This window comes from Panthera tigris, chromosome B3, assembly GCF_018350195.1.
Source record: "Panthera tigris isolate Pti1 chromosome B3, P.tigris_Pti1_mat1.1, whole genome shotgun sequence".
Classification (NCBI taxonomy): domain Eukaryota; kingdom Metazoa; phylum Chordata; class Mammalia; order Carnivora; family Felidae; genus Panthera; species Panthera tigris.
In genome coordinates, this window is record NC_056665.1 from 116,324,938 (window position 1) to 116,350,562 (window position 25,625).

The 25,625-nt window shown below is 41.5% G+C and overlaps 1 protein-coding gene across 10 annotated transcripts in view; it reads left to right on the plus strand.

The window, feature by feature from the left end:
- The window catches only part of SIPA1L1 (signal induced proliferation associated 1 like 1), a 362,769-nt gene that overhangs the window by 246,052 nt on the left and 91,092 nt on the right, over positions 1 to 25,625 (plus strand). For all 10 annotated transcript variants that reach the window (XM_042990031.1, XM_042990035.1, XM_042990026.1 and 7 more), the window contains 2 exons: positions 6,800 to 6,930; positions 12,132 to 12,320. In XM_042990031.1, the coding sequence (XP_042845965.1) occupies positions 6,800 to 6,930; positions 12,132 to 12,320 (320 nt within the window). The remainder of the gene's footprint in view (positions 1 to 6,799; positions 6,931 to 12,131; positions 12,321 to 25,625) is intronic.

The window sequence follows — 25,625 nt, forward strand, 5'->3', positions numbered from 1 at the left end:
AAGATTTTTAAAAGAAAGCTTAGATCAGAAAGGTCTGACTAGTATGTTTAAGCTTGTATAGTTGAACATTTTCTTGCCTACTTGGAATATTTATAGCATATATTTTTTAACATTTATTACAGGCCCAAAACATTTTAATTTCATCACTAATGAGATTAAATTTTCAAAAATATAATTACTGGCTGTTTTTCAGAGATAATGACCAATAACCCCCCCCCATTTTGATTGTTACTCTTTATTTTCCTCTTGTTTCAAATAGAGTTTTCTTTGAGCTTTTTGCCCCTTTAATCATTTTGCTGCAGTTTATTAATGTCAACATAACTTTGTATTAAAGTCTACCTTTTATTGGCAAGTTAGGGGGCTAGTATGGGCTGCTTAGTGTCACATGCTCTTTTGAGCGCATTTGTGCTTAATTTTGGCAAGTTTGGCAAGTAGACCACCCTACTTTTTAAGAGCTACCTGTCAAAAAAAGAATTGGAACTTCAGAGCACTGTGTACTTTGTAAATGTGCACAATTACTCTTATGCAACAATAATTATAAGCTTAGTGGAGTGCTTTGGGACAGAATTCTGGCATGTGGCCAGTCCTGTGTAAATGTCCACATCCATTACTATGACCTGCTTTTGATTATGATGCAAAGTCCTGGGCTATTTAGTTCTCATGGAACCTCCGCCCTTTATAATTAGGATGAGCCCTTTGGGGACCAGAGACTGAGAATCTCTGAGTGGTGCGCTTCTCGGAAAGAGCCATTCTTCAAAAAGTTGGCCTCTTGTTACCGCTACTTTGCCAAACCTATGTCTCTCATTTTAAAAGCAGAATATGCTGCTGTTGTTTTTCTTCTTCTTTTTTTAAAATTCTCCTAACTTTAGATCTGTCTTTTCTAACCTAGTTATTAGTCTTATTAAGATGGATAAGTTGCACGAAAACAAAACATCTGAACAACTTAAACCCAAGAGGCAGAGATGAGCCGCTCTGCAGAAGCATGTGGTCCAGTGAGCAGGCTTCCTAGTTGCACCCAGATTCTCCAGTAGAAGTGTCAAGGGTCAAAGTTCAGGTCGACTGCACTAACAGTGGCACACTTGCAGCCCACCCAGTAGACTGTTTCAGCAAACAGTGGCTTAAAATACTGAACATGGTGAAATAGTTTCAGTTGTCAATGGTTCCATTCTCTGACCTGCTGACATGTAGGGAGGCCCAGGTCTGTCAGCTCAGCACAACTATCTTCAGTGCCTCCTGCTGCAGGGACTTAAGGTGCCTTTTCTAGAGAAAATGGGAGGGTTTTCGCTTTTCCTTCTGCGTAGTCCATTAGGGTGACTAAGGTTAGAATATGAACATTTTTGTGACTTCAGCATATATTGCTAAGACGCTTTCTAAAATGGCTGGAATCAATTCACAGGGCCACCAGCAGAATATGAACGTGACAGCTCAGCTCGGCCAAGCACCAGTTTTCACTTCAGAGATGTTGTTGCTAGTTTGTCAGGTGGGAGATAGCAGCTAAGTTTCATTTGCTTCCCATGTCTTCGATTCGCGTTTATCACATCTAATTTTCCTATTTAAATTTCTAAGTTGACAACTTTAAGGAAATATTTTAAGTTTACAAATTATTTCTAGAAAACAAAAACGTAGGGGCGCCTGGGTGGCTCAGTCGGTTGAGCGGCCGACTTCAGCTCAGGTCATGATCTCACGGTCCGTGAGCTCGAGCCCCGCGTCGGGTTCTGTGCTGACCACTTAGAGCCTGGAGCCTGTTTCAGATTCTGTGTCTCCCTCTCTCTCTGATCCTCCCCCGTTCATGCTCTGTCTCTCTCTGTCTCAAAAATAAATAAACGTTAAAAAGAAATTTTTAAAAAAATGTATTTTTGTTCATAATTCTACACAGTGCAGATTATGCTGATCTCCCTAGGGAAATGCACAACTGAAATTGTATTACAAAGTCTGCAAGTATGAAAACCACAGGAACAATCCAGAAAGTGCTGGTTGAAACCCCGTAACTCTTCTGATTGTATTTTCCTTTCCTCCTTTACAGTTAAAATACGAGGCTCTTCCCCCCCCCCCCCCCCCATACACTTGTTTTACACTCAGCTCATGACCAGGTGATGTGACTATACTTGATCTAATTACTGGAGCTTTGAATTGTTTCCTATTTCCCCTTTCTAAGATTGTGAATTTTTTATTTATTATTGTGAATGTATCAACCAGAAATAGTTATTTATGCGGAATATTCTAGTGATAGCAGAACTACTGATTGGCACTTTCTGTATCATCCTTGTTAAAACTCAGGAACCAGAACTAAGAACTTCAGACTAAATATTTGTTTAGGTGTTAAATATGGAAAATGAAGGCGGGGGAAGTCAACCATCTATGAGTAAAATGTTAACATCTCTCCCTTTAAACACAGTGAAGCCTTGCTTATGGCACATCAAGGAATAAAGCTTTTGTTTTTATATAAACCCTGTTTATTTTTTAAAAATCTGATTTCATATATTTTCAGAGATTGCTGATTAAGATGCTTTTAAGTAATCTAAATCTTTTCTGTTCTGGGAATATGAAACCAATCCAAAACCCAGGTGTTTTTAGTTTTTTTGGGTTTTTTTGGGGTTTTTTTTTGCACACAATGCAGAAATTGCTCCTCTGGCCACTTAAGCAATTTGAGTTCAATAAAACTTTCTTTATGTATGATCTGGCTAGTTCATCCCTTAAGGCATCAAATTGTATTGGACTTTTTTTTTTTTTTAATTTTTTTTTTTAACGTTTATTTATTTTTGAGACAGAGAGAGACAGAGCATGAATGGGGGAGGGGCAGAGAGAGAGAGAGGGAGACACAGAATCGGAAGCAGGCTCCAGGCTCTGAGCCATCAGCCCAGAGCCCGACGCGGGGCTCGAACCCACGGACCGTGAGATCGTGACCTGAGCTGAAGTTGGATGCTTAACCGACTGAACCACCCAGGTGCCCCGTATTGGACTTTTTAAAATTCATAATATAGTATCAGGAACTTTGGGGAAGATAATGTTAATATCAAATGGCTAAAAAAATGAGCTTTGGAATCAGTATAAGATCATATATTTGAATTCTGGCACTGTTTGCTGTTTGCTAGTTGTGGCTGGACAGTGACTTATTCTCTCCAAATCCTAGCTGCCACATCTGTAGAAAAGAAGGAAATCTCTGTATTTTCATGGTGGACACGAATATTAGGTAGAATGCTTGGCAGAGCACCTCAGTGCACGACATGATATCATTGTAACAGAATGTGTGCGGTATTGGGTTTGGCACTCCAGTATGCTGGCACCAAAATGTCACTGCCTTGGGTGGTATAATGCCTGCATGTCAACTCATCTGTCAGGAGGTTTATCTACCCTACTTGATTGTCCAGTTCCTCTCCCCTTCCCCTCTCCTCCCTCAGACTTCATCGTCCTGAGTTCTCCCATCACACGCTTCCAGGCCTTTCTGTAACACTCATCCGCAACTCCCCCGCTCTTGTTCTCTCTCTTTCCCCTTCCATCCTCACAAAACACAAAGCTGATTTGTGGATCTGGCTGGAAGAGCCCTGTGGAACTGATGAATAAGTCTGCCAGCTAAGGGTGTAGGTAGAGGGCTGCTAGGAAAAAATAATGGCACAGCCAGGGGCAGGTACCGAAGGTGCTACCCAAAGCCTGAGGTGCTAAGACGAAGGTACTGAGCTTGAAGGACAGGCAGAACCAAGACTGGCCAGAAGGACCAGATAGGATGCCTCTAAAAAGGCTGGCATTTTGGTTTATTAATGTTTTTTATTTATTTTTGAGACAGAGAGAGACAGAGCATGAGCAAGGAAGGGGGAGAGAGAGAGGGAGACACAGAATCAGAAGCAGGCTCCAGGCTCTGAGTCATCAGCACAGAGCCCGATGCGGGGCTTGAACTCACAGACCGTGAGATCATGACCTGAGCCGGAGTCGGACACTCAACTAACTGAACCACCCAGGCGCCCCTGGTATTTTGGTTTAAAGAAAAAAAATCAGAGTCATTTGTCTTAAGATCAAAGTTTAAGGACTCAGAAATTCAATTTAAGGTGACATACTCAACCAAAGTCCACTGCCAGAGAGTACACAGTACATTTGGATTTTGAACTGAATAAAGGTATGTTCGTGTAGAAAGGGTGTTTTTCTATACTTCTGTAATCCCTGGGAGCAGAGAAAACAGACAGTGTGCACAAAAAACAAGGCTCTTATTCTGAGAGTAAGTCTTACTCAAGTGGAAACACATTTTGGACAAGCAGAATCTGACCATGATAGCAGTGAACTTAACTCAGGGAACCAGACCAGAATTCCCATCTATCCCATGAAACTGAAATAGAGGAACAAATGGAAACACTTGCTTGGAGCTCTTTTTCAAGGAAAAAGGAGAAAAAAAGTTTCTGCACCGACACACACGAAAGTTTACAAAGTCTGCCTAGAGTTATCAAACCAGAGATGGGTTTGTTTGAAGATAGAGTCTGGATGAAATACTAGAAATCACTTATACTTATCTCCGGAACATTTCCCAACTCATAAATGTACTTATTTAACAGCTGTGAAAAATTACAGAAAAATATGATCAGAATTTAATAATGACACACAAAACTTTACATGACCTTAAATTTCTTTTCTGCTTTTTAAACATTGAGTTTTATGCAGGGTTTAGTTTCTTTTTTATATTTTTTAAATGTCTATTTATTTTGAGAGAGAGAGAGAGTGAGCAAGGGAGGGGCAGAGAGAGAGAGGGAGAGAGAGAATCCCAGCGCAGAGCCTGATGCGGGGCTTGAACTCATGAACCATGAGCTGAAACCAAGAGTTGGACGCTTAACCAACTGAGCCACTCAGGCACCTCCTCTGAAGCTTTTTCAGTGTGTTGAGCTCTTTGCTCCTTCAGTAGACGGCCCCAGACTGCTGTCTTGTTTTCCTTTAAGTTCTTGTCTGCTCTTTTCATGCGGTTTCTGTCTCTTGCCTTTCCGTTTTCTTCCTTGTTGTCAATTGTTGTATCACATTGCCGTCCGTATGCAAGTCCGTAACAGCCCTACACTCTGGACTTTGTCAGCCTCTGGAACGATCACACCTCTGAGACAAAGCAGTGAGCTTGAAGACCAGACAACCAAGCTTATTAAAATTGTATGCGACGTAAGAGTAAACAGCCCCTGAGTGTGATTCACACGTGCAGAGCTTTGAGGGTATACAGAAATGTTTGTAGTGAATTTTGTGACCTCCATTGAGTTGCTTTTTGGTTATCCATGTGTGAGCGGTTCATTGCCCGTATTCCCATTGTGTTTTCTTATTTTGAATTTCCAGGGAGTATGATGACGTTCTTGGAGAGCCCTCACTCACTATATGATTGTATCTTTTACGACCACTCTTTAGTACTTGTAGAGTACCTTCATATACATTACCCAAATTTTAAAACTATATGATTAGATATGTTATGCTATTATTTCTTCTTACTCTCATGGCTTTTCAAATGCTTTTATATTTTGCATGGGAATGACACATATTTTCAAATGTATGCATTTTGTATGAGGAAAATTGACCGTGTCACGTCTGAGTCATTTGATGCCTGTGTCACATGTAAATGAAATAGGACCACGTAAAGTGCTGTGAAGAATAAGTTATCCACTTTAGTTTTTCATATATTTCTGTGTTTTGTGGACTTCCTCATCGGTGAACCATCTCATGTATTGACAAGTTTTATTTTTTTTAAAGAAGTATATACTTAGTGTACAGTGAATATCATTTAAAGAAATTTTTTTCTGTAATTTAATTTTGATCCTGACTTTCCATCTGGTCAAGAGGAAGGTAAATTCAACACCAGTCCTTTGGAGTCTTGAGCAGTGCAGCCCGTTTGGGGAAGGGCCCTGAATCATCATGTCAGTCACCTGGCCACACTGCCTCTCTAGGAGGGACCTGTTATCCCAGCCCTCACGTGCCCTCCAGGTTCATGGCTCTGTAGGTCGCCTTTCGTGCCCACTGCATGGGAACCACTGGTAAGGTGCAAGAGCCCCATGCTAGACTTCCACCTCCTGGGCGTACTTCGAAGCTCTGTCCTTGTAGACCCTACTCTTGCTGGGAGCAGAGTGCGACTCGGTGATTCACAGACCTTTCTGCTCTCTTCAGTTCTGGGAAGTCTTTGTTAATCTGGGGGAAATTCCTCAATCCTCAAACTCTGTTCTCAACAGATTCAGGGTTTTGTTGTTGCTATTGTTTTAACAAAACTAAGGAGCATTGGCACAAACCTTCCCTTAGGCGAGGAAGCCCACATAATGCAGCCCATTTAAATGGTAGAGTATGGGGCGCCTGGGTGGCTCAGTTGGTTGAGCGTCCAACTTCCACTCAGGTCATGATCTCACACTCAAGGGGTTCGAGCCCCGCGTCAGGCTCTGTGCTGACAGCTTGGAGCCTGGATCCTTGCTTCAGATTCTGTGTCTCCCTCTCTTGCTCCCCCCCACCCCCCCCCACCCCTGCCTCATACTCTCTCTCTCTCTCAAAATAAATAAATATAATAATAAAAATTTTTTTAACAGTAGAATATAGGGACAGAACACAAATCTCTTTTAAAAACTATAGTTAAATAGTAAGTTGCAGAGGTAGTGAAAAAACAAAAAACTCGATAGGCCACCTCTATTCAGTGTTCTGTTCACTGAGACCAAACTTGTGTATCTAAGTCTCTGTTTCTGTAACTCATTGAAGAATATTTGTTAAATGCATTGACATTTTATTGAGTGATCTTACTATCAAACAGAATATAACATTTTTAAAGTGTTATGTAAATGTTCTAATTTTGTTTTGTCTTCTTTTACCTAAGAACACTGGAACTATTTTGGGGCCGATGAGAATCTTGGACCAGTGGCTGTGAGCATTCGGAGGGAAAAGCCAGAAGAGACGAAGGAAAATGGATCTCCCTACAACTACCGAATAATTTTTAGAACCAGTGAGGTAAGTTGCAAACCAGAAAGATTGAGGCTCGATTGGAGTGAGGAAAAAATGGAGTGGTCGCAGTAGCAAAGCAATTAAATTTAATAGCACATAGTTACAAATGCTTTTGAATAAACAAAGGCCCCTTTCATTCATTCTGATGGTGATGGAGGTGGACATAATGGTTAGATTTGGATCCTTCCTTTCCATGGGGCTCTGGATAGATGCAATAAATGAATGGGAGTTTTGATGCAGAGAAAGATACCTCAGTTAAGTGTGGCCCTAGGAAATTGGAGCCCTCAGAATTCCAAAGTGGATATTGCATATCCGGCTCAGGCGGCCGGAAAGCCCTGAGCCAGCTTGAGCCAGGGGCCTTACAGATGAGAGAGGGTCACCCAAGAGTAAACTCACTCTTACAAAGTGTTGCTTAGGCCAGTTCTTGACCCAAGAAGAGGGAAAGGCTCTTTTCTTCTTCCATTTTGCTGTCTCTTGAGCCTGTTACCTAGGCCTTTTAGAGACAGAATGCAGACCAGTCAAACCCAGGGCTATCTAACTGCACGTTGAGACAGGCTCTTGGAGCTCCTTAGGAATCTAGGCACACATAATATGTGAGTTTTTATTTTAAAAGGAAATTTAGGTCAGAAAAGAAAAGGAAAAATAAAATAGCTAACGGAGCAGGGGTTTTTTTTGTTGTTGTTTTAAACTCATGAACAAGTTTGGGACAGTGGTTTGCTTTCTTTGTAAATATATATATAGTTGTGCCAGTTATGAATTTATTATTGCCTCCCTGCCAAATTCACTTTAGGACTGTTGTGAGGCATTAATGCCTAATACTCCCCTGAGGTATGTAGAAAATAATGGGTTTGAAACTAGTTTAAATAGGACAGTTAACCTCATTTCCCCCATTGAATACAAGGCATGTGTCAGGGGTTGGCTTCACTTAGTAATTGTTCCTCAGCTTGAACTCGGGGGAAATTAAAACTCGGATTTTTAAAGGCACAAGTTCCATTTCTCACGTGTGGTACGCGGTGGCCAGAGAGGATTGAAGCGCTCTCTTGCCCTAGTGTACTTTCTCTCCACACCAGAGCTAATCGCTAAGCAGGGTGAATGCTTTAGTTGAACGTAGAAAAGCACGGAGAACATGCTGTTCTTGAAGTTGGACGAGGTGGTTGCCCCTCTCTGGCTTCTTGGATCTCTGTGAGCCTGTTACCTTACTTCAGGTGTTTTTGCCTGTTCTTACCTGTTTCCTGTTCTTACCTGTTTCCCTCCCAAGGCCACCCCCATTTCAGCCCCCACCATGTTCTTCCTTTTCTGTTTTTGATCCATTTAAGTGCCTCTTCTTGCCACTGTCGTACCGTCCTTCATGCCAGAGGTCAAAGTTTGCTAAGTGAGGGATTTCTTTCTCCCGTCCGGTCACTTCGGTCATTGGTCTCCATGACCATCCCTTCCAGCTTGCCTTGCCACATTCCCTCTCTCCCTCCAGCGTTAACTGCTATCCTGAGTTCATGTGATCCCTCTGCCATGATCGGTGGCTCTGTCCTTTCATCCCTCACTCCCTGGGCCCAAAGTGTTCAACCTGCACCTCCCCCTCCTTCCCTGGACTTGCAGCCGCTACTCCTTCCCTTTTCCGCTAGCCCGTCTGGCGAGCCCTGCGGTCCACTGACTTAGCCTGTGATTGGGACATCCAAGTCAACTGTTACTTGTACTTCAAAACACCATCACCGCTTGCCTTTATGTTCAAATTAATGTTTAGCTGACAACTCTATTATTGAGGGGGTTCAGGCCGGAAACCTTAAAGTCACACTGGACTCTCCTCCCTGCCTCCTGCCCCCACCCTGGCTGTCAGCAAAACTGGTTGACTTTGTTTTCAAGATATGCCCAGATTTCAACCCCTTCTTCCATCCCATCACCTCGGCCTGGGCCAGGCCACCACCATTTTTCACTGAGAACCTTTCTTCCTGCCTCTGCCCTTAATCCCTGCATCCTTTCAGCCCAGGAGGGATCCTTTCGAAGTGTAAACCGGATCTGTCATTCCTCAGTTCAGAATCCTTTAGTGGCTTCCCATCTCGTGAGAAAAAACCAGTCAGTGTCCTTTGCTAATTTAGGAGAGCATCCGTTCCCTTGGTCTTTCCAGCCACGCTGGCTTCCTTCCCCTCTGGGCCACCGTGACACCTCTGCCTCGGGGCTCGGCTGCTCCCTGGTCCTCTGTCCTGCTATGTTCTTCCCCTGGCATCCTCCTGACTGGAGCTTTCTCATTTCCTTCTGACCTTGACTCCTAAACCACAGGGGCCTTCCCTGGCCACTGGATCTAAAATTTCTGCTCCCACATATCCCATTTCACATCTGATGTGAGGCTTTCCTTTTTCACGAACATTTAATACTACCTCACCCACTGTACTTGTTATTTTGTTTGTTTTCGGTCTCCCCCACTAGAATTTAAGCCCCGTGGGGATGGGGACTGTTGTCTGAGTCGTTCACGATGACATGGCTAATGCCTAGAATTGTACAGCCGTGCTCTCCCTTCCCCTCTGTCTCCTTCCTTCATTCTCTTTCCTTCCTCTCTCTCATGTGTATTTAATGGAGTGCCCCTAGCTTTCGTGGAACTTTTTCCTTTCCGGTGAAAGTAATCCTTAAATGTGGTTTAATGGTACTATCTTAATGAGGCTTTTCATACAAAGAAACTAACAGAAGTCCTCTGATAGAACCCTCTCTCGAGGTCCGTCCCCACCTGACAGGCATGTTGCTCCTTCCTCTTTCGTTTCGATAGAAATCATCAGCGCACAACACAAACAGAAAAACATCAACGTGTTTGTAAAGCTGACAGTTTCTGAAGAAAACCTTGTGACACGTGAGTGTTTTTAAGCAAGGTACACAGGGACTCCTAAGGCCTCTCGTCTTGTTTCTGGAAATCATTAACAGAAATATCAGTAATGCTAGTGATCCAGTTATAAAAAATGAGTCATGCTTTTTCTCCTCTGCTTTGGCTTCCTGGAGGTGAGCTGCAGTCTTCTCTGTGCTACAGGATTAGCATTCCCGGGCTTGGTTTCTCAGCTGAAAATACTTGGAGCCTCTGTAGCTTCCGGGCTCCAGGCACATTACCTCAGGGACAGAGGAGCACGGTACCTGGGTCTTTCGGCGGTTTCCCATAACTCAAAACACAATCAAGCAAACAAATCCGAGAAACCATTTCTGTCAGATTAGGTATTAAATCATAGGAAAATGATGTGTTTTTACACAAGTGTTACTTGAAACCAAATTATTTATAAATGAAAGAAGAGATACTAATCAAGTGAATAGGACCTTGTTCTTGGATTGAGAGCAAGATGTTGGTCAAGTTTGCTTTTCCTGCCCTCCTCCCTCTTCTGCATCATCTGGCAGATGTTAGAGGTTTTGCTTCCCTGGTGGTTTTTCCTTTGGCCTCCATTTTGCTGCTAGACACATATCATGCCCTCTTTGCCTGATTCCCGGATGCTTGCAGCTTCCTGCTCACCGTATTGTCTGCCTGCGGCTTCTTCCTCTGGCTTCTTCCTCTTGCGGTTCCTCTTGAGGGACGCATCACCCTCCCCATTCAGACAGGGTCTGAGGTTGCCCCTAGGAGCCTGATGGGTGCACACGCCCGCTCTGGGCTCTCCCCACCCTGTCCTTGCGCTGTCGTCAGCTCTGTCTGCGCCATGGCCGTGGCTCCTTCACGCCCACGCCCCGTGCTCTCTCATCACCGTGCCTTTGCTCTCTGACATTTTCCAGAATCCTCCCCAGGTTTCATGGTGCCTTTTCAGTGCCACCTCTTCCGCGAGGGCCTTTTCTTGTGCTCTGAGCCATGATGCTCTGTTTTCTGCCTTTGGACTCTCTTGGGCCCCAAACTTGTTACCCTTTCCCAGTAAATACAGCCTTCCGAATTCGCGGTTGTGTGTCTCTTCCCTCGCACGTGCCACACTTGCCTGTCGACACGCCCTCCTCTGTTAGCTCCTGTCACTCCCGTGTAACCTACAGGCTTCCTGGAAAGGGGTTCAGTGCAGTGGGGCTTTTTTCTTAGGTCACATACAGTGTTTACGTTACGTTAACAACTTAGCCACGCGACACCTTTTGGGAATTGCAACCGCTTTGGGCTTCTTGTTTACTCCCACAAATCGTCGTTACACGGGGAAATTTCTTTGCTTCTGTTTATTTCATAATAATGGAAAGTGTTTCTAGAAATAAGGGGAAATCTAAAGTAATTTGCAGTGCTGTAGACTCTGCTGCTGTACTAACCACAGTCATTGTCTTCTTGTGGTAGCATTTGGGGATATAAGTAGTTTATGCTTGTCCATGACATGTTATGAAATTTAAAACTTGACCCTTATCTTTTGTAAATCAGAAAGGTATAACATGTAAATCCTGAGCATTCTTCAGATGTTTCTCTGGGATATCTTCTTAATTTCCTGGTTAGTGACATTTTATAAGCCATATAAAGGTCTAGATCTTACTGAGCTCTTGAAGGAAATACTTTATTTGGCTTTAAAGTAGATATCCTTGGAAGGCTTGACTCTGAGTTCCCTTGGGCTTGTCTGGGTCTTCTTGAAAGTGTTGGCCTTGGGGCACCTGGGTGGCTCAGTCGGTTGAATGTCTAACTCTTGATTTCGGCTCAGGTCATGATCCCAGGGTCATGAGATCTAGTCTGGCATGGGGCTCCATGCTGAGCATGGAGCCTGCTTAAGATATTCTCTCTCTCTCTCTCTCTCTCTCTCTCTCTCTTTCTCTCTCTGTCTCCCCCCTCCCTCTCTCCCCTTCTCTTCCTCCGCCCCTCTCCCCTGCTCATGCACAGTCTTTCTCTTTCTGTAAAAGAAAAAAATAGGGGCACATGGGTGGCTCAGTTGGTTCAGTGTCAGACTTTGGCTCAGGTCATGATCTCACAGTTTGTGGGTTCGAGCCTTATGTTGGGTTCTGTGCTGACAGCTGAGAGCCTGGAGCCTGCTTCTGATTCTGTGTCTCCCTCTCTCTCTGCTCCTCCCACACTCATGCTGTCTCTTGCTCTCTCTCTCTCAAAAATAAATAAACATTAAAGAAAAAAAAGAAACAACTAAAAAAAAAAAAAGAAAACAAAGTGTTGGCCTTGTTTTTCATATACAAAGTATCTAAGCCTTTGAGAAGTCATTCCCCTGAGTCTAGGCCTTCAGAGCATGTGATGTATTTACTCCTCTCCCACACCGAGAGAGACCTCACTGGAGCACATGTCTGTTTTTCAGCTCATGACCCTGAGAGGTTCAGTCCTGGAGGATGCCATTCCCTCAACGGCAAAGCACTCGACAGCCAGAGGACTGCCCCTGAAGGAAGTGCTGGAGCACGTGATTCCTGAGCTCAACGTCCAGTGCCTGAGGTTGGCCTTCAACACTCCCAAAGTCACAGAGCAACTCATGAAACTGGACGAACAAGGGGTAAGTTTGGCTTCTGGGGGAAGACGTTCTTGTCGCTCAGATTTCCCGCTAGGTGTCCAGAATACAGAGCTTAAGGTTTCTTTTTTGACCCATTAAACGGATGGCATTTATTGCAGAGCATGGTCGGTCTCTTTGCAATTACGCATTTTCTGTTTTCCTAACTCTCTGAACTCTGAACATTCCTCATCTGATGAAATTTTCTGTGTCAGAATCGATAAATAGGGTTCTTAAACTGTGTTCAACTCTTTTAGTATAAAATCTTCCATAAATGCAGTGAATTTTTCAGGGATTCTAAGAATAAGTAGTAGCAATAAGAGTAATATATTCACCAGGCTCTGTTTTCAGTGCCTTCAATATGTTACCCCATTTCATCTCCCAACCCTATGAGACTGGCACCATTAATGGAGACCTTGTCTCCATTTTAGAGATGAGGAATCTGAGGCATAAGGAGATGGAATAGTAGGCCCAAGTTCACACAGTTAATAAGTTCAGAGCCTGTACGGTTAGCCACTGTCCACAGTACAGCTGTTCTTAAAAGCTTCAGTTTTTAAAGCCTATTTATACCACCAAAGATGTTTTCTAGCCAAGATTTCTAAATACAGAATTTTAAAAATTTGTGTCCCAATTAGTAACAAAATGAAAATGCTCAGGATTTTCTTACTTCTATGCTTCCGGTACTTCCTGTGTGGCCATTTGGTCAAGATGCAGCTGGGCGATAGGACAGTCCATACAGAGGCAGCACAAGGGTAGAGAATGAAAAACTATGATCTCACAAATCCACTAACCGGGGAGCGGGCCCACATTCTGCTTGGAATAATTTGAACATCTGGGCTAGTTTTGTTAGATGTTTTATTTATATACTCTGACTCTTTGAACGTCCTTGAACCGTTTTAGCCATATTACATCCTAGTAATATGAGTGATCATAGCTTTATTATTGCATTAAAAAAAACACCCTCCAAAACACCGGTCCCTTTATTGAATGCCATTTTATGAACTAATTTTGATGGTATCTCCTTAATTAACCAAAAATTCCAACGTTATTAAAATGAATGGGAATTTTAAAGTCTGTCTCAAGGTGTGTTCTTTTAATTCAGCCACTAGGGATATATTGGGAACCAATGGTTGGACACAGCTTTTCTCATCATGACTCTCTCTCTTCATTCGTTTCACTTGTGAGAAAGGCCAGCTGATGTCTGTGCCACGCGTGGACCTCCAGCAGCAGGCTGTGCATGTCCACGTTTATAACATGGAAACAAGGGAGCACTTTGAATGTGTCAGAAGACTGCCGGTGCACTAGTGAGCTTAACTATTGGGGGGCTGTTTTCCAGTAAGTGTTCTGAAGATTCAGTCTAACAAAGGAGGAATAGAGAAAAAATGAGGATTAGGCTCCACTGTATGGATTCGGTCTTTTCAGTGACCATGTTTTTCAAGGAGAATACATTAAAACAAATTTTTTTTAATGTTTATTTATTCTTGAGAGAGAGAAAGCATGAGCAGGGGAGGGGCAGAGAGAGGGGGAAACACAGAATCCAAAGCAGGCTGCAGGCTCCGAGCTGTCAGCACAGAGCCCGATGCTGGGCTTGGACTCACGAACTGTGAGATCATGACCTGAGCCGAAGTTGGATGCTTAACTGACTGAGCCATCCAGGTGCCCCAAGGACAGTCACATTTAGACACTGATAATGTAATCACAAATTGAACATTCTAAGTCCTACATTAGAACAAGTTATTTTGTGGGACCGCTAGCCCATGTTATGCCCTCTCTTAGTGATGAACTATTCGTAATCCCATCAACACAGAAAAAATAAGACCACTGTACAGTGAGTTCAACTTAAATTGATTTAATTCATAAAACTGTCCATTCTAAAGTTAGGGCTTCTTATGCTTAGCGGGTATTAAAATGATCCTTTCCTTCATAAATTATTGATGATGATATATGTTAGTTGTTTTCTGTAATGCCTTTCCTCTGCGAAATTAAAATTTGGCAACCGATGGGCATCTCCCCAGTTTTATTTTGGAAATTTTACTAGGCAGTAGAACCTAAAACTTTAAAGCCTGATCTTCCATATATGCAATTCTAAATCTGAACTAAGGGGCACCCCCCCTTGGCCTCTGTCTTTTCATTTATGTCTCCATAGCATTCAAAGCCAGGATTGTGCTGGTAAAAAGCACATGACATGCATACTTAGGCGTTTAGTCTGGGGAGTTCTTTTTTTGGTAGGAAATCTCATTAATGCCTTGGAATCATTTCGAGAAAATGATTATTTTGGTGCCTTGTACATATACAGATTTCTTTAAAAAAAATGCATGTAAGTGCAGTAGATTACACATTTGAATCATTGCAAAACATTTTGTTTCCATCCTTGTCATCATTTTAAAAAATTTCATGCTTTGTACATCCTTACATTTAAAAAGATTTGTAGAGTGATACCAAGAAATTAGACTCACTGAAAAGAACTTCTAGATCTCCCTTTAAGTTTTATTTAAATGATTGCTTTAGTAGCTTTTTCCCTTTAAACAGCTTACATAATTATGCTTGGAAAAAGAAAACATTGTTTGCTTGCTTCATTGTGGCATTTTGCCTTTCAGATCTCTGTTGCTTTATTTTCTCATTTTACCACTTTTAAAAGCCGAAATGAATAGAAGGACGAATTAAAATTATGTCTGTAATATGTAAAAGAAAGCATTTCACAAAAATATAAAAATGTGTTCTTCATTTGACTAGACTGATATGTTTGCAGGAACTGAAGAGGCATTTTAATTCCTAAAGTTTTAGAAATGAATGTATGCTTATCCCAGTTATGTATGTGGCTTATCCAAGCTTTTACATTCTCCTCCCTGATACTTTCCTGGGCCTTTCACTATTCATTGATGTCCAGGTCCATCATCCTGTACAGGGCAGTGACCTACCAGTGATTTCACACTGTCAAGAGTTGGGAACAGTGTGTGACTTAAGAACATCTGCATCAACTCTGGACTTAGTTTCTCCGTCATGGTTCTAGATCTTCACTTACTAGATAATTGAGAGCATCACTTATGATAATAACAAATTAGATCAGCATGTGTGTTTACTTATCACACTTCCATAAGCACTTCACCACACTGCCTGATTTATTCGTCCTAGCGCCCTGCACGGAGGTTCTAATTATTGGCCTGGTTTATGGTTGAGAAGATGGAGAATGTCGGAAGTTCTCAGTGCTGTTTTCAAAACCCTCAGTAGTCCTGAACGCTGGGTACACACATTTGCATAATGCTACCTTTCGTTTATAAGATTTGCAAGTTATATTTTTTCAGGTCTTGAATTATTTTGATCCTCAAAACTATGCTGTAAAATATCAGGAATTTCATCATCCAAGCCGGCTTTTTAATAACATAGCCAATAGTTACTTATCAATTTGCCGGATCAGCGCCATTTTTCTTCATCAGTCATTTAAAAAGCACCTTCATTTCACCTACTCTGTGCAAGGGGAATGAAAAGCCACCATGCCGGGCACATGGTGAGCCCTGAGGGACTCTTAGCTGTGGTTGATAATGATAAAATAATAAAACTTGTTAGTAGCCCTTTATATGCGCCATCTCATTGAACATTTGCAAGCATCCCATGAGAGAGCTGCTGTCATAGGTAGTATAATATGTTATGCTTACTGTCATAAGTAAGCACAACTGTTTCAAATCTAATAAATGCTCGTTGAGTAATCACTCTTGGCGGATTGTTAAAGACTATGGAGAGTAAATGGGCTAGTAAGACACAATCCTTCCCCATGAAGGAGACAAGGTCATCAATTACTGTAATGAAAGTCAGGTTTAATATAATGAGTGTAATAAAAGAACGGCAAACAAAGAGCACTGGAGGTGCAAGCCAACAGGGCCAAGTCATGATTGGTTAGGCCCATTTCCAAGATGGGCCATGGAAGGGAAGAGGGTTTCATCAGGCCAGAGAACAAGCAATGGGGTGGTCTAGATTCCGAACAAAAAGCACAAAACACAGAGGGATGAAAGCACAGCGTGGTTATGGCAGCAAGCAGTCTTGCGGAACAGGAGCGTAAGGCACATGTAAGAGAGCAATAAAAATAGATACTTTTTATTGGGCAGTGACCAAGCTAGGTACCATGTGAAGCAGTTTACATGAATTACTTTAATTAATGCTCAGAATCCTTTGATGTCAGTGCTTTTATTGTTCTTATTTTACAGACAAGGACGCTGAGGCACAAAGATGCTGAAAGACCACACCAGTCACAGTTAGGATCTGGTGGAGGCGGGTTTTAAATCCAAGCATTCAGACTCCACAGCCTCCCTTCTTACCCAATGCACTAAATACCCCATCCTCCTTTTCTCTCCCCTTGAGTGGGAGAGGAAACTGGAAAGATGGCTCTCAGCAGTATTGCTGCTGGCTTCAGTGCCCAGAATTAAGTAGAACATGTTAAAGTACTATAGCCAGTTGGCAGTAGAGAAAATTGGTAGTCCTGTTTTCATTAGGAAACGTCAAGTTTCATGTATGTGGTAGTGGTTTTCCTAAGTGAGTGTCTCCACTGTTTCTCTAGGTAATTATTAAAAGTGCAAAGAAATGAAAATATTTTGGGGGTTTTCTATTCCTTAAAATCTTACCTTCAAGTTATTGACATTGAAGGGGAAAGGTGATCATCTCTGATTAGGTTTGCAATATTTATCTGAAGAACAAATGTTAAGCAGCAATGTTTATTTGATCACAAATAGCACTGATTCCTTGATTAAGGACACGGATGAAATTTGCTGCCGACTTCGCCTATTCATTGCCATGTTGCATTATTTTACTGAGGATAAATGAGTTTGACCAGCTGCTTTCTTCTTTGATTCAGGCAGCAAGATTTAAAGAACGAACCATAAGGAAGACATTTTTCCCAAGACCCATTTTGTATGAATGAGGCTGTGGCAGAACAGTTGCCATTCCTGAAAGTTTATCCTAGATTATGATAACAGCTAATGCACAAACTAAAGTTCAGATGGCCACACATCGGTTCTAGACGATTCATGGGTCTGTATGTACATCATCAGGAAGGAAATATACATGACACTTGTCAGGTCAGTGGAAGAAGGCAGTGTGGCATTATTGGTAGCTTTATCTTGTCTGTTCACAAGTGATGATTACTCTGCACTGGCTCCTCCGTGCTCTTTTGCCTGGCTAAGGCAGGGACGGGTGACTTGTTGGGAACCTTTCCAGTGGTAGGGTTCTGTGATTAACACAACCGACAGCAGTGGCATTTGGAAGACATTTGGCTGTGGAACAACCGCGGTTTGCAGTGGTGGAGTTCCGCGTGGCAGCGACATGCAGTGAGGACCCTTTGGTTCACAGTCCAGACAGTGCAGCTGTTTCAGGCCCAACTTTGAATTGTGGATTGTGTCTTAAATTCAGCATTAAATTAAAAATTTAAATTAGTTCCTTTCCCATGGGAATAAACTAGCTAATATCTTCAAATGGTGCAGAAATCCAAGTAATTCTGTTTATTTTGAGGGATCTCATAGTTATCAGTTTTATTAGTTTCTTACATATTCCTGTGTCTCTATCCAGACATCATCAAATATGCATCTAGAGTCTTCTTCCTTAGAATATACAACATGCTCCGGACATTTTCTCTTTTTCACTGAGTAATGTGTTTTGGAGACCTTTCTATGTCAGTGTACAGAAAGCTTTCCCATTGTTTCTATGGCTGCATAGTATTCTATTTTGTTTCTGTACCATAGTTTATTTTATCAGGTGCCCTAATGTTGGGCACTTGGATTGATTCCACTCTTTTCCTGCTACAAACAATGCTGTAATGAAGAGCCTTTTCCTGTATAACTGAAATTCATCTTCGTGTCAGATCAATTTAATACCCAATATGAAGCTTTTTATTTTTGTGAGAAGTTTTGCACAACATTAGAGAAGATTATTGCGTGTGTGTATAGAACATGTTATGCCAAAGATAAAAATAGATCAGAATGGCTGTGCACATATATAAATAATTTTGACAGCATCGCAGTCAGATTTTTAAAATAACTTCCCTACCCAGTATCCATTTCATTTTTTAAAAGCAGTTTTATTTTTGTTAGTAATTTCCAATGAGGATACATTTTCTAACATCATATTTTGCTCACAACACTGAATTTTTCCAGTCTCTTTGACATTCTTTTTTTAGGGGACAGTAGAGTGATGAATCTTTAAGAAGTGGTTTAAAAAAGTTGTCATGTTTATAAAGAACAAACCAAAGTAAATGCTGTCAGGGTGAATCATGAGGATTTTTAAAAAGGAACAAGAACTTCATGTCCGGTAATGACACACTAGTTTGTTGCAGACCAGACCACCCAATGAGAAGAACCAGGAACACTGGACAAAATATTTTTAAAAAGTAAGTTTGTAGTTTCACATCTGGAAATACAGGGTATATCTATTTTTTTCCCTATTCTTCCTGCTAAGTACAGCTAAATGCCTTGTACATTGTATGAAAAGTAAACATAAAATGAATCTTCAGGATAGAGAGGAGGCAGACCGGCTAAGTAAGGACCGTGGGATTTGGGGAACAACACAGTGGTCGTTTGTGATAAAATGAGAATAGAGGGGAACTTGCTCAATTTAATGAAGAACATCTACCAAAAACCTACAGCTTATATCCTCCTTAATGATGAAAGACTTAGTGTTAACACGGCAGGGATATACAGTGTCACCATCGCTATTCGACATGATACGGGAAGTGCTAGGCAGCACAGTAAGGCAAGAAAAGGAAATAAAAGATGTTAGAGAAAGGGAAAAAAAAAAAAAACTTTTCCCTACTTCAGGTGGCTTGATAGTCTATGTACAAAGCCCCGAGGAAGCTACAAAAACTTCCTAGAACTAGAAGGTGTGTTCAGCAGGGTTGTGGGATTCAGCATCAACTCACAACAATCGATTTGGTATCTTTGTCGTTTGTATTAGTTGAAGGGTAGTTGACGCACAATGTGACATTAGCTTCGGTGCACTATAATGTACGTACATTATAGTGATTCAGCCAGTCTGTGCCTTATGCTCTGCTCACCACAAGTGTAGCTGCCTACCGTCAGTCATCATACAGCGCTGTTACAGCACCATTAACTGCATTCCTTATGCTGTATCTTTCATCCCCATGACTTATTCATGTCACAGCTGGAAGCCTGTACCTCCCACTCCCCTTCATCTGCGTTGTCCTTTCCACCCACCCACCCACCCACCCACTCTGGCAACCACCATTTCTCTGTATTTACAGGTCTGTTTCTGCTTTGTTTTAGATTTCACATATAAACAAAATCATATGATTTGTATTTCTCTGACTTACTTCACTTAGCATGATACTCTCTGGGTCCATCTATGTTGTCACAGATGACAAGATCTCATTCCTTTTTATGGCTGAGTAATATCCCATTCTGTGTGTGTGTGTGTGTGTGTGTGTGTGTGTGTGTGTGTATGTGTGTGTATGTGTATACACACATATGTGTGTATATATACACACATATGTGTGTATATATATACACATATATATATGTGTGTATGTGTGTGTATGTGTATACACACATATGTGTGTATATATACACACATATATATATGTGTGTATATATATACACACACACACACACACACACACACACACACACCACATCTTCTTTATCCATTCTTCTATTGATGAGCACTTAGGTTGCTTCTGGGTCTTAGCTGTTGGAAATAATGCTATAATAATCATAGGGGTTAATTTATCTTTTTGAATTCGTGTTTTCATTTTCTTTGGGTAAATACCCAGTAGTGGCATTACTGAATCATATGTTATTTCTGTTTTTCATTTTTTGAGGAACCTCCATACTGTTTCCCACAGGGGCTGCCCCAATTTACATTCCCTCCAACAGTGCACAAGAGTTCCTTTTTTCTCCACATCCTCACCAACACTTACTATTTCTCATGTTTTTTACTGTAGCCATTCTGACACGTAATAAGGTAATATTTCATTGTGGTTTTGATTTGCATTTCCCTGATAATTAGTGATGTTAAGCATCTTTTCGTGTGTCTCTTGGCATCTGTATGTCTTCTTTAGAAAAATGTCTGTTCAGGTTCTCTGCCCTTAGTCGTGCCCCAGTTACTTGTTTGGGGTCATTTTTTCTTTGATGTTGAGTTGAATATGTTCTTTGTGTATCTCAGATATTAATCCCTGATCAGATACATCATTTGCAAATATATTCAGTAGGTTACCTTTTCCTTTTGTTGATGGTTTCCTTTGTTGGGCAAAGCCTTTTTGCTTTGGTGTAGTTCTCAGTTTGATTTATTTTAATGAACATGTGGAAGCTAAAATTAAAATACAATATCACTTCTAATCCCATAATAAAAAATGAAATGCTTGGGTATATATCTAACAAAACATGTATAGGACTAGTGTGCTAAAAGCTATGAAACACTGATGAAAGAAATTAAAGAAGACCTAACTAAACAGAGAGACATACTATGTTCATGGATTGAAAAACTCAAGATTTTAATGATGTCAATTTTGCCCTAATTAATATACGGTTAACACGATATTGAAATCCCTGTAAGATGTTTTTGTAATTGTAGACAAGATTATTTTGAAATTTATATGGAAAGGCAAAAGACCTAAAATATCTAAAACAATTTTGAAAAAGAAGAATGAAATGGGAGAAATCATTGTATTTGATTTCAAGACTTATTATGTGACTACATTAATCAAAACTGCATTATATTATTGGGAGGACAGACTCATAGATCAGTGGAACAGGATAGAGAAACTAGAAATAGCACCCATCCCCACATTTATCCACGTGATTTTGACAAAGGTGTAACAACAATTTGATGTAGGAAGGATAGGCTTTCCAAACAAAGGTGCTGGGACAATTAAATATCCATAGAAAAAATAATGATGTTGACCTAACTATTACACATTGTACAGAAATTTATTCAAATTGATCATTGACTAAAATATAAAACTATACAAATTTTGACAGTGATATAGGAAAAACTTTTTGGGATCTAGGACCTGGTAAAGAGTTCTGAAACATAACACCAAAAACTTGATTCATAGAAGATAACTGAGAAAATGTATTCATCAAAATTAACAATATCATGTAGTGTTTTTTTCCTTAGACATTCGTTGTTTTATGCGTGGTTTGGGGCCTAAGTTCAGCATAAAGTTTCAGATAAAAGTTAGGTGGCAAATTAGCCTTGATTTCATGAGGGCTGCAGAAATAAAAAACGGAGTTCAGGGATCACTGAATCTGTAAAACAGTCATTGAAAATCTGGAGTGGAAAAACAAAGGCAAAAGTTAAAATTTAAATAGATGTGTTTAAGAGCATATTAGAGCAGAAGAGAAAAAATCATTTCTCTTTTTCTTTTCCTTTTTCTCTCTTCTCTTCTCTTCTCTTCTCTTCTCTTCTCTTCTCTTCTCTTCTCTTCGTGACAACATTTACTGTAAGTGTTCTCTTTAATCTTCATCCCCTAGTTCCCCCTCTACCCCCTCCCAAGTCTCCTCTGTTGACTATCAGTTTGTTCTCTATAGTTTAGAGCTTGGGGGCGTCTGGGTGGCTCAGTCAGTTAAGCGTCTGACTTTGGCTCAGGTCATGGTTTCACGGTTCAGGAGTTCGAGCCCCACATAGGACTGTGCTAACAGCTCAGAGCCTGGAGCCTGCTTCAGATTCTGTGTCTCCATCTCTCTTTCTTCCCCTTTCCCACTTGTACTCTGTCTGTCTCTCTCAAAAATAAATAAACATTAAAAAAAATGTATAGTTAAGAATCTGTTTCCTGGTTTCTCTTTTTCCCTTTGTTCATTTGTTTTGTTTCTTAAATTCCACATATGAATGAGGTCATGTGGTATTTGTCTTTCTCTGACTGACTTGTTTCATTTAGCATTATATTCTCTAGATCCATCCATGTTGTTGTAAATGGCAAGATTTCATTCCTTTTCTATGGCTATATAATACTTTATGAATGTGTGTGTGTGTACACGCGCATGCACATGTGTTTATACACATACATACATACACACACACATATGCACACCCCATATCTTTATCCATTCATCAGTGGATGGGCATTCAGACTGCTTCCATAGTTTGGCTCTGTAAATAATGTTGCAATAAACCTAGGGGTGCAGTTACCAGAATAATTTTAACTGAAGAATGGAGACAAAAAATATGAGAAATACAGAAAAGTACCTAAAACACATTGGGCCAGAGTGAAATACATATATATAATGGAATTCCCAGGAGGAAACCAAGTAAAGCATTATTTAGGGGACAGAATCAATATTTGAAGAAATACCGGTAGAAGATTTCCAGAACCAATGAAAGACAATGAATTAAGATGGATTCATGGAGCTCTTCCTGCCCTAAGCAAGATGAATACAAAGAAAATTAGGCATATGTCCATCAGAATCAAAATTTCTGAACTTAGAAGAAAAAGGGAAAAAATCTTAAATAGCCGGGGGGGGGGGGGGGGGCGGGAAACACCTTCAAAGAAGAATAGGACAACTAGCTGTTAAAATCAGCCATTTGTTGGGCTGTGAAGCATAAAGAAAAGGTAGAAGCCGCCAGGAGTTTCTAGAGTGCCAAAAGAGTAACTCTCACAATGGATTTTCCCCAATAAAAATATTCTTTCAAGATGTAGGCAAAACTAATTTATAGTTGGGGGGAGAAACTGATCACTTGAGTTAGTTGATGCAGGGATGGGCTGTACACAGGAACCAGGAAACTTGGAGATGATGGAAATAATTTTATATTTTAATGGTGGTACAGATGTGTTAGAACTCATTAAATCAAATGGATGCAGTTAACTGTTCAGAAGTTATATACCAATGAAGTTGACAAAAACTCAAGGGTAGATTTCTTTTTTTTAATTTTTTTTTTTTAACGTTTATTTATTTTTGAGACAGAGAGCACGAACGGGGGAGGGTCAGAGAGAGAGGGAGACACAGAATCCGAAACAGGCTCCAGGCTCCGAGCTGTCAGCACGGAGCCCGAAGCGGGGCTCGAACTCACATACCGCGAGATCATGACCTGAGCCGAAGTCGGCCGCCTAACCGACTGAGCCACCCAGGCGCCCCAGATTTCTGCTTCCATCTAGGATTAAGAAAGAAGGACTGGATTTACCTTCCCACCTGAAACAACTTTTTTAAAAGTAGGCACACAATGAAACTGTGGTTTTTATGACATTGGGCATTAGGCAGCAAAGGACAGTGATCTCTGGGAGCTGGGGCACAGATTAAATGAAGGGTAAGGTCACCCCAGCTTTCTGCCTAAAGAGTTTGCAGACTACAGCACAGGGAGGAGCATGGCCGGGCGGGGGCAGGGAATGCCCAAGGAGTCTCCCTGAGTGGAGACTTACAGGTGAGTCCAGGGAGGCCCAGGAGGGGTAAGTGCATGCATTTGAGGAAACTGCTGGAGGAGCCTTGAGAAGCCCCCTACAGGTTTAGGGAGGCAAAGCCTCAGTCCCCCCACAAAGCCGAGGACAGTTTTTGCATCCACTGGGTCGACTGGAGAACCTCATAGTTCACATGGCGGGGAGTAGTCTCACAATAGTTTTGCCTCAATAGTGAGTGGGGCAAAATTACCCTCAGCTTAAACACTGCTGTTGTATGACCTAACAGTTTAATAAAAAGCAGGAACTGTAGGGATCAAACTGTTCCCAAATATCTGTGTCCCAGAGTAGCATTCAGGCTTCCTCAAGGCTTCACAGCCCACACTCTGAGAACTGCCTCACAGTAAAGTAAGCACCTTTTAGTGACGGTTTTAAATTTCTGGATTAAATCAGACCCTGTAAAAGTTTTATAAGAATTTAAGAACTGGGTTGTTCTCGTGCTCTTTGCCACCCCAGTGACCTTCCCAAGGCCGTGACAGCAGGCAAGAAGAGGTGAAAATGCCGAACCTCAGACCAGTTCTCTGAGAAGCGGGTTCTTCAAATCTGTTTCTCCTGGTGGAGGGCTCTGACTTTATCATCCCATCTTTCCAGAAACTCAGGGCTATGGAAATCAGATTGCAGTATTCGTTTCTTTGATTCTGTGTTGAAGTATCCACTTTATCAGAGGAAGAACAATTTTACGTACAGTTGGTCCTGAGCTGTGAGAGCCCGCGTCACTTTCGGCGGGTCCTCGGGACACTTTGCTTTATCCAGACTCGAGGCCTTCATCTCAGAGACAACCTGTGTCCTGTAGGATTGGCCGTGATTCTTTTTTATAGCATTTGTGGAGTGTCCAGACACATCCATAATGCTCCCTGGCAAGCATGGAATTGTATAGCATGATCCTGGGCTTACCCAAAGCAAAAATCCTGAACTGTGGATAAACACAGCGTGTTCTCAGAATGGCTTGTGGTGTCATCATGACTCCATTTTGAGCATCACATGGAAGTAGTACGTATTCGTATGTGTAAACCCATACGCGTGTGTTTGTGCCCGTCTCTCAAAAAAAAGGGTGCTGTTTTACGTAACCTCCTAACTCAAAACCCCAATCCGCAGCTCTGACTCCATTTACATTTGCTCTTTCCCTTGAAATGTTGCTTGTTACATTTACATAACTCCTCCTCAACAGCTCCTCTCATTCTGGCAGAGAACATGGTTGCTAACTAAGATTACAGGAGCCTGCGTTCAGAGAATGCCACCTACCTTGACTTAATTGCAGTGGAAACCAAGAATATTGTCACGTTAGAGGATAGAGCGGTGACATTCGGCACAATTCCTAAACGAAGGACATTTGACATTCTAACAGATTTCCTAATCCTCTTAAAGGCTCCTTCTTTTCACAAGCAGCAGACATCACTTGGTTCTCCTGGCTGCCGGTGGAGTTCACTAGAGTATGAGAAATCAGTCAAAAGAAGGCGGCACATTGTCTCATTGTCCTTGGATTCAGCTTCTCCAGTGGTTTGGGGGAAGTTTCCTTACTTTTCTCTGCAGTGAACTCCTTTCTTACATAAATGAAGGCCTCTGAATGTTGCATAGTGAAATCTTAGGCCTTTATCTGAGAAGTTTTAAAAAGCCATCCACAAATCCAGTGCTCCTGTGATGCTTTCTGTTGAACAGGGTGACTTTGTTGTACATTGTTGCATGAGAAAGGCTGATCTGGGAGGCACAGAGCCAAACAGCAAATAGTCCAAACCCCTTGCTTTCGCCGCATTGCTTTGTCTCTTTGATAGCTCTCCCTGCAGGGAGACAGTAAGGGTCTGGCTGTATTAAGGACTATTTTGTAACTGACATGGAGGCTACCGCTATTTTTTTATTTGTTAAGTCTTACTAGGGTAGGTACTCAGATTGATTCTAAAGCCAAGTTGAGGTCTCTACCTGTGGGAGCCCTC